The 9929-nt window shown below is 45.2% G+C and overlaps 1 protein-coding gene across 4 annotated transcripts in view; it reads right to left on the bottom strand.

Annotated features, from left to right (window-relative positions):
• Positions 1-695: 695 nt before the first annotated feature.
• Positions 696-9929, bottom strand: part of LOC147122554 (alpha-synuclein-like) — a 126695-nt gene continuing 117461 nt past the window's right edge. For 3 of the 4 annotated variants that reach the window (XM_086003440.1, XM_086003447.1, XM_086003421.1), the window contains 3 exons: positions 8353-8445; positions 1330-1358; positions 696-1193 (listed from right to left, as the gene is read on the bottom strand). In XM_086003440.1, the coding sequence (XP_085859566.1) occupies positions 1184-1193; positions 1330-1358; positions 8353-8445 (132 nt within the window). In that variant the 3' untranslated portion in view covers positions 696-1183. Of the gene's footprint in view, positions 1359-8352; positions 8446-9929 lie in introns of all 4 variants that reach the window. The other variant, XM_086003432.1, reaches the window with a different exon arrangement.

Here is a 9929-nt window from a genome sequence, read left to right as displayed (position 1 = left end):
TTTGCAGAGTGACACACGATGTATTTCTGAATGAGAAATTAGAGCAGATTTTCATAACTGTGTAAGTTGCCTTTGGTCCGCACAACAATTGTGTTCCAGCCTCATCCTAGCCTGGTGAGAATGGTTTATGATATATTCCAAAACATGTACCAATAGACCAGGCAATGGGTTTTGCTACCACTCTTATGTCACAACCTGCTAGAAGCCCAACTTTATTTTAAAATGAAACGTTCCCAATCGACACAGTTGCTATACGTAGTGAAATATTCCTATTATAGTTCTACACTACGAGACTAGTAGCCTGCTTTAATAGACTGAATCTGCTGGTGAAAGGTTAAAGGAACACTGTTTGAATACAAATCCCATTTAACTCCAGTATTTTAAGTGGAGGGACCATATTTGAAGTATTAAATTCCCCTTTTCTTAGGTTTTCATGTGCCGCATACCTTCCATGTCTGGGCAACTGAGCAATATACTCCCAAGGCTCTGCCAACGTCACTATGAAACCGGCCACTATGATATATAGGCTCTTACTGTCCTCGCCTCTGGAGAAGTGTCTGGTGTCCTCGGCTTCTTCCTGATGGCAGCACGGCTGAGATAGGAACTTCACCACAGACCGCACAATGCACTGGGATCCCCACATACCACGCTGCCTCACCACATGCATGACTGCAAACATTCTTAGTGAAACAGACTCCACGGCCGTGAGAGTTTTGCATATTCAGTTTTAATTGGTTTCACAGAAACGCCAGATATTTACATACACTCGTCAAAACCACCAGCACAAACTGATTTTCAGTGCCACAGTAGATACTTGTAATGTGCATAGCTCCATGCTGACCATTGCATACACTGTACACACAACAGAGTCCTCAGCAAACAGAACCGTCATACATAGAAAACGTAGCAGTAAATATGTAACACCAAGTTACACACACACACACACACACACACACACACAGACACCTTACACACACGCACGCACACACACAAAAAGTCTTTCATTTTTACATACACGAGAAAGCAGTAGACAAATAGGCAGTTTCGTACTGTTGAACCTCAAACACAATGTCTGCAGAACAGAGAGGGTCCTGCTCCCAGGCCCTCATTTCAGTGGGAGGGAATCACTGGAATGGGGCCTGGCCTAAGCCACAACACTCTTGAGTACAGCTGATGGAAGACTTCAAATTACACTGTAAAAAAAGAAATACTTGAAAAAAAAAAAGAATTTTACAACTAGTAACATGAGTTTAAGTACTTTCGCATGGAAAAAGAGAAAAGGGAAAAAAAAGAGTTCTTGGTCAGTGTGCCCATTCTGTTGATACTCACGCTTCGGGCTCATAGTCTTGGTATTCGCCCTACGGAGAGACAGAGTGGAACCGGAGAAAAATATTAGTTTGCATTCAATAAAACTTTCCCTCCCCTTCTCTTTCCTCCCTGGGGTGAGACCTAAAGGCAGCAACCTCTGCATGGTAAACAACCGCACCTAGAAGGATGGTCCCAGCGACTCACCCAGCTCTCACTGGTGGATCCAAGTGCCACAGCCTTGCATGGCATCGGTTGGCATTCTCAACCCAGCGAGAGAAGCCGAGGAGGAACGGTCGAACGCTTAGCGAGTTCTAGACCTCTGAAACCGGACAATCGGCCCCGTCATCACTGCTGAGCTGACGGACGGCAATTTGGTAGTGGCCGACCCTCCTCCTCGCTTGGGAGTATAGGTCCACTGGTGCCTCCAGTTCCTCACCCGAGTGACCACCCCTCACGTGAGAGCTCAGACATTGAGTGCTGGCATCAACGCTGAGCCCGATCCATGACCTCAACTGGGATCTTCTCAGGTACACTTCCCAGCAGGTACCACTGGATAGCGACCAGAACTAACAACCTGATGGATTTTTTGATCTCGAGTGTCCAGGTCAATTATCAAATCGCAGTTGCCGCTCGTCTGAGTTCAGCTGACTCAACATAGGCTGGGTAATTGAACCTGGGACCATCTGGTCTGTATAGCCTCCATGGATTACACAGAATCTACAGCATGGAAACAGGCCACTTGTCTCAAGTGTTCGAAGCCGATGTTTATACTCCATGCGAGCCTACTCCCACTCTATTTACCTCCTCCTAACCTGTCCCCATTATCCCTATATTCCCTGCTCCAGCCACTCCATGTGGCAGGGAATGTTCACATTCTTACCCCTCTCTGTGTAAAGCAATTCTTCCTAAATTCTCTAATGAATCTGTTAGTGGCTGTCTTATATTTATGCTCCCTTGTTCTGGACTCACCCACAAGTGGAAACAGTTTCTCCACATTTACCCTATCGACTAACCATGGCTGTACTCACGATCCAGACTCACGCATAAAGAATGGCCTTTGGGCAATAGGTTGTAGGGCTGTCTCTGTCTATGGAGTTGTGCCCAAGCCTTTAAGAGAGAGCAGGGGAACACATATTTAATAAGAACATAAGAAATAGGAGCAGGAGTCGGCCATTTGGCCCTTCGAGCCTGCTCCGCCATTCAACAAGATCATGGCTGATCTAATACCTCAACTCGCAGTATAATGTGGATAAATGCGAGGTTATCCACTTCGGTGGCAAAAACAGGAAGACAGATTATAGAAACATAGAAGATAGGAGCAGGAGTAGGCCATTCGGCCCCTCGAGCCTGCTCCGCCATTCAATGAGATCATGGCTGATCATCCAAATTCAGTACCTGGTCCCTGCCTTCTCCCCATATCCCTTGATCCCTTTAGCCTTAAGAAATATATCCAACTCCTTCTTGAATATATTTAATGAATTGGCCTCCACTACCTTCTGTGGTAGAGAATTCCACAGGTTCACCACTCTCTGGGTGAAGAAATTCCTCCTCATCTCAGTCCTAAATGGCTTACCCCTTATCCTTAAACTGTGACCCCTGGTTCTGGGCTCCCCCGCCATCAGGAACATCCTTCCTGCATCTAATCTGTCTAGTCCTGTTAGAATTTTATAAGTTTCAAAGAGATCCCCTCTCATTCTTCTAAACTCCAGCGAGTATAAGCCTAATCGACCCAATCTCTCCTCATACGTCATTCCTGCCATCCCAGGTATCAGTCTGGTGAATCTTCGCTGCACTCCCTCCATGGCAAGAACATCCTTCCTCAGATAAGGCGACCAAAACTGCACACAATACTCAAGGGTCTCACCAAGGCCCTGTACAACTGCAGCAAGACATCCTTGTTCTTGTACTCGAACCCTCTCACTACGAAGGCCAACATACCATTTGCCTTCTTAACTGCCTGCTGCACCTGCATGCTTACCTTCAGCAACTGGTGCACAAGAACACCCAGGTCACGTTGCACTTCCCCTTCTCCCAATCTATTGCCGTTCAGATAAGTCACATGGGATTGGGGGCAAGGTACTGACTTGGATAAAGAACTGGTTGGCAGACAGGAAGCAAAGAGTTGGAATAAACAGCTCTTTTTCCGAGGAATGACGAATGAGGAGAGAGTGGGTCGATTAGGCTTATATTCGCTAGAGTTTAGAAGAATGAGAGGGGATCTCATTGAAACTTATAAAATTCTAACAAGACTAGACAGATTAGATGCAGGAAGGATGTTCCCTAATGGCGGGGGAGCCCAGAACCAGGAGTCACAGTCTAAGGATAAGGGGTAAGCCATTTAGGACTGAGATGAGGAGGAATTTCTTCACCCAGAGAGTGGTGAACCTGTGGAATTCTCTGCCACACAGGGCAGTTGAGGCCAATTCATTAAATATATTCAAGAAGGAGTTAGATATATTTCTTGAGGCTAAAGGGATCAAGGGATATGGGGAGAAAGCAGGGACAGGGTACTGAATTTGGATGATCAGCCATGATCTCATTGAATGGCGGAGCGGGCTCAAGGGGCCGAATGGCCTACTCCTGCTCCTATCTTCTATGTTTCTATGTAACTCCACCTTCCCACACTATCCCCATATCCCTTAATTCCCTTCGTTCCCAAAAATCTATCGATCTCTGCCTTGAATATACTCAACAATTGAGCATCCACAGCTCTCTGGGGTAGAGAATTCCAAAGATTCACAACCCTCTAAGTGAAGACATTTCTGCTCATCTCAGTCCTAAATGGCCGACCCCTTATTCTGTGATTGTGACCTCGTGTTCTAGACTCCCCAGCCAGGGGAAACATTTTCCCAGCATTAACCCTGTCAAGTCCCTTAAGAATTTCATATGTTTCAACTAGATCACCTCTCATTCTTCTAAACTCGAAGGAATATAGGGCTAGTCTACTCAATCTCTCCTCGTAGGGTAATCCTCTCATCCCAGGAACCAGTCTAGTGAACCTTTGTTGCACTCTCTCCAAGGCAAGTATGTCTTTCCTTAGGTAAGGAGACCAGAACTGTACACAGTACTCCAGGTGTGGCCTCACCAATGCCCTGTATAATTGTAGTAAGATTTCTTGGGGGCTAAATTCGGTTGATTTTCGCCTCCCATTAGCATCCTAAGATGGCGCTAACAGGGCGCAAATCAACTAACGCCTGGTCGCGGCGCCGCTAACGCCTCCCACGAAATTCAGATGACATCATCGCCGTGCGCAGCGCCCCGCTCGTGTCCCGGCTGTAATATTGGGTGGCGCCCCCGACTTACCGCCGGACGCTATGTCCGCCGGGGTCAGGGGGGGCCTACCTGCGGCCGGGGCGGCGCTAGTTAAAGGGGAGGTGGCGGGCGGCCATTTTTGTTGCTGGCCGCCTGCCAGCACCTGCCCCCTTTGCTGTCCCCGGCCCCCGTGAAGCGCCCCTGCGGTGTGCCGGCTGCTCTCCGTGAGCCCAGCACTCCCGATCTCTGGTGGCCCAGCTGGGCACCGGGATGCGCTGAGTCAAAGCCCCAAAGCGGGCGCTACCCAATTTTTACCCCCTTTACTCTTATATTCTAATCCCTTTGTAACAAAAGCTAACATACCATTTGCTTGCCTAATTGCTTGCTCTACCTGCATGTTAACTTTCAGTGATTCATGTACAAGGACACCCAGGTCGCTCTGAGTGCAAACATTTCCCAGTCTCTCACCATTCAAAAAATATTCAGCTTTTTTGTTTTTCCTACCAAAGCGGATAACTTTACACTTCCCCACATTGTATTCCATTTGCCATGTTCTTGCCCACTCAGTCAACCTGTCTATATCTCTCTGCAGCCTCTTTGTGTCCTCCTCACAGCTTACTTTCCCACCTAACTTTGTATCATCAGCAAACTTGGATACGTTACACTCAGTCCCTTCATCAAAGTCATTAATATAGATTGTAAACAGCTGAGGCCCAAGCACTGATCCTTGTGGTACCCCGCTAGTTACAGCCTGCCAACCTGAAAAAGTCCTGTTTATTCCTACTCTCTGTTTTCTGTCCATTAACCAATCCTCAATCCATGCTAATTTATTACCCCAATACCATGAGTCATAATTTTGTGTAATAAGCTCTTGTGTGTCACCTTAGCGAGTGCTTTTTGAAAATCCAAATACATTACATCCACTGGTTCCCCCTTATCCATCCTACTAGTTAGATCTTCAAAAAACTCTAACAGATTTGTCAAACATGATTTCCCTTTCATAAAACCATGTTGACTCTGCCTAATCATATTATGGTGTGGAGATGCCGGTGTTGGACTGGGGTGGACAAATGTAAGAAATCACACAACACCAGGTTATAGTCCAACAGCTTTATTTGAAATCACAAGCTTTTGGAGCGTTGCTCCTTCATCAGGTGAAGTGGAGAGATGCATAAAAACACAGCTTATATAGTCAGAGAATAATGTCAGATGTTTTCAGGTAATCTTTCTAGCTGCCATTTATCACACAGGTGTGATAAATGGCAGTTAGAAAGATTACCTGTAAACATCTGACATTATTCTCTGACTATATAAGCTGTGTTTTTATGCATCTCTCCACTTCACCTGACGAAGGAGCAGCGCTCCGAAAGCTTGTGATTTCAAATAAAGCTGTTGGACTATAACCTGGTGTTGTGTGATTTCTTACATTAATCATATTATGATTTTTTAGGTGCCTTGTTACCATGTCCCTAATAATAGATTCTAGCATTTTACCTACTACTGAGAAATCCTGTGCAGTGACTTCAATTTTTATTTAATTCTACAGTTACTTCATATTTTTAATGTGTAGCTATGAGGGGCAAGTTGGCTAAGGTAACTTGGGAAACTACATTAAAAGGTATGATGGTAGACAAGCAATGGCTAGCATTTAAAGAATTAATACATAATTTACAACAAATATACATTCCTTTAAAGCACAAAAACCCCACAGGAAAAGTGGTCCAACCGTGACTAACAAGAGAAGTTAAAGATAGTATTAGATCAAAGGAAGAGGTTTATAATGTTGCCCAAAAGAGTGCTTTAAAGGAATGTATATTTGTTGTAAATTATGTATTAATTCTTTAAATGCTAGCCATTGCTTGTCTACCGTCAGGCTAACTGGCCGATACGTCCCTGTTTTTTCTCTTCCTCCTTTCTTAAACAGTGGAGTTATGTTTGCTACCTTCCAATCCTTGGGGACTGTTTTAGAATCTAGGGAATTCTGGAAGGTTAATACCAATGCATCCACTGTCTCTGCAGCGACCTCTTTTAAAACCCTAGGATGCAGGTCATCAGGTCCAGGGGATTTGTTGCCACTCAGTCCCATTAATTTCTCCAGTACGATGGGCTAGGAATTGTGTAGCGTCCCGTTTGAGGCAATAACTTTTCAGGGAGCGCAAAAGTATCGGCGGGTGAAAAAAATTTGCTGCTGCCGGGAACTTTCGCTTTAGCGCTCCAAGAGGGAAGTGGAGCGCTAAATCAAGCGCTACCACTTTCATTGGTGCACTAAAGGGAGTGAGAGGGGCGGTATTGGCAGAGCAATGTTCCGTGCAGCGCTGCCATCTTTACCTTAAAGGGAAGGGCCAATGCTGCGTTGAGTGAATCTTCAGGCTGTGTCTGTTGGGCAACGGCACTCTAAGAGAGCGCAGGGCTGAGCAATCGCGGGGGGCAAAAGAAAGCAGGAGGCACCAGAATGGGGACATGAATACTTTTTGCCCTACCTGACCACCACTGCCTTTAAATAGCACTCCCCAAGCGGTCAGCTGAGGTGACAACACCTCCTGCAGTTGCTGTTGTTGAAGTCTGGCGATGCTGCAAGTGGCGGGAGACAATATCACTTCCTGGGTGCTAACGGGGCGCTGCGCACCGGATGACGTCACGATTTTTGGGGCGCAAGAGAGTGAGGCCATAAGTCTTAGCGCCAGCACAAATCCGCCAGGGAAGTTCGCAGGGGTCAGTGAATTCGCTGTGCCCGGTCGGCAACCCTTTAGGGCCCCATTACCGCCCCCCGCAGGCGCTAACGGGAGCCGCAAACCAGAGGAATTTCTCCCGTCTTTGCTTGTACTGATTTCTTTATGTTCCTCATTCTCTCTAGACCCTTGGTTCCCCATTATTTCCAGAATATTTTTTTTGTGTCTTCTACTGTGAAGACAGATACAAAGTATTTGTTTAATGTCTCCGCCATTTCCTTATTGCCCATTATAATTTCTCCTGTCTCTGCCTCTAATGGGCCCACATTTACTTTCATTAATCTCTTCCTATTTACATACCTATAGAAACGTTTAAAATCAGTTTTTATGTCTCTTGCTAATTTACTCTCATATTCTTTTTTCTCTTTCCTTATCAATTTCTTGATCTTCCTTTGCTAAATTCTAAAATCCTCCCAATCCTCAGGCTTACCACTCTTTTGGGCAACATTATAAACCTCTTCCTTTGATCTAATACTATCTTTAACTTCTCTTGTTAGCCACGGTTGGACCACTTTTCCTGTGGGGTTTTTGTGCTTTAAAGGAATGTATATTTGTTGTAAATTATGTATTAATTCTTTAAATGCTAGCCATTGCTTGTCTACCGTCATACCTTTTAATGTAGTTTCCCAAGTTACCTTAGCCAACTTGCCCCTCATAGCTACACATTAAAAATATGAAGTAACTGGTAGAATTAAATAAAAATTGAAGTCACTGCACAGGATTTCTCAGTGTTTGCACTCTGCTCTCATTACTGCTACATAAATGGCCAAGAGAAGGTACATTTGAAAAGCAAATTGCCCTCTGAATTCTTCTCTCAAGAATATGCAGTCAGGCGTCACAATCATTCATCCTTCAGTCATAGTGGCCGTAGACCACTCGAAGCTCAGTCCTGCAGCTTATGGTGTCATCTGTAACCTTATCATTAGATTCCTGACTCGTAATTGAAAAACCCATCCAGTATCTCGCTATTATCGGGTTTAAGTTTGCATTGGACTCCTCTAGAAGCCCACTTAAGCTCCTCCATTCTAAATTAGCCACAATCAGAGCAGGCTCGTGAACGTACCTCAGGGGCTGCTCCATAGGCCTGAGAGTCAGGATCTATCTGCAGGGCTTCTGTCTTGTCCATCGCACCTTCCTGAGGGAAAAGATCCTCATCCTGTCAACAAAAATAAGTCACCATCAATACTGCCGGATTCAATACGATAGCAAAATACTGCGGATGCTGGAAATCCGAAATAACAACAGAAAACGCGGGAAAAACTCAGCAGGCCAGGCAACATCCGTGGAGAGAGAAACAGAGTTAACGTTTCAGGTCGAAACCCTTCTTCAGAACTGAGAAAAAAGCAGGAAATGAAACAGATTAAAAGGCCAGTTTGGGGGCTGGGAAATGGGGGAGGGGATGAAAGAACAAAAGGGAAGGTCTGGGAGGTGAAGAGACATTAAGAGATATTCAAGACGAGACGAGATGGTAACAGGACAGGTAAAGAGACGGCTCTAGATGAAGTGTGAAATGCGCTGGCAGAATGAGAGACAGCTGCCATGTGGGAGAGAGAAAAAGGAAAAGGCACAAACCAAAGGTGTGGATAAAAAATATATAATAGGGGCCGAGGTTATGATCTGAAATTGTGCCGGTTTCAATCCTGCTTGCCATTTTACACCCACTCTTTAAAATACTCAGCGCCTCTATTTTTAGTGCAACCTTGGAAATCTCTTTCAAGTCAGCGAGAGCGCAAAATGAACATCCAAAGATAATATTCATGCCCAATCTAATCCTCAGCTGCCAGGAGTATAAATAAGAGCACTGTTCTAACCATGCGTGCCCGAGCACAGAAATCAAATATTCCTCTTGTGCACGTTGCACATTGTTGAAGAGATCAGTTTGGAGAAAGCTTGCAGTGAGATGAATGCTTCTACCAATAGCACTACAACTTAAAATTCAGAGAGTTAACTTTACTTCTCTCATTCTTCTCTATGTGGTTCAGCTTTCCCACCTCTTTCCTCTCTCTTGTGGTCATCCTGTTCCCACTTCCATAGCAACGCTCATGATAGACTAGATTAGATGTTCAGGCCATAGGCCTGGGAATGTGCCAATACATTATTGAGCAATGAGTGGCTTCAAAGACTTTGATATGCTACAGAGAGTAGCATAGAGAAAAAGGTATGCTGGTGAGATGAAGTAGGGTGGGAGGAGGCTCGTGTGGAGCATAAACACTGGCATGGGCCGGTTGGGCTGTTTCTGTGCTGTACATTCCGTTCATTCACAGGATGTGGACGCCGCTGGCAAGGCCAGCATTTAATTGCCTGTCCCTAATTGCCCTTGCAAAGGTGGTGGTGAGTCGCCTTCTTGAATCGCAGAGGGCAGTTAAGAGTCAACCACATTGCTGTGGGTCTGGAGTTACATATAGGCCAGACCGGGTAAGGACAGCAGATTTCCTTCCCTAAAGTACATTAGTGAACCAGATGTTTTTTTTACAACAGTAGTTTCATGGTCACCAGGGATTTGTAGGCGGGATATGTTCCACACATTGCACCTATGTAACCCTTTATTTTGCTTCAGGTCCAGATGACACAACTTAATTGTATTTATCACTGTGTTTATATAGCAGAGCCAGTTCCGTTGGAAGGAGATGTGCAATGTGT

This window comes from Somniosus microcephalus, chromosome 2 (genome assembly GCF_052327205.1).
Source record: "Somniosus microcephalus isolate GS21.2 chromosome 2, FLI_Smic_1.0, whole genome shotgun sequence".
NCBI classification, from domain to species: Eukaryota; Metazoa; Chordata; class Chondrichthyes; order Squaliformes; family Somniosidae; genus Somniosus; species Somniosus microcephalus.
Note: the sequence above shows the minus strand (reverse complement) of the source record. Positions and strands in the feature narration are given on the sequence as shown.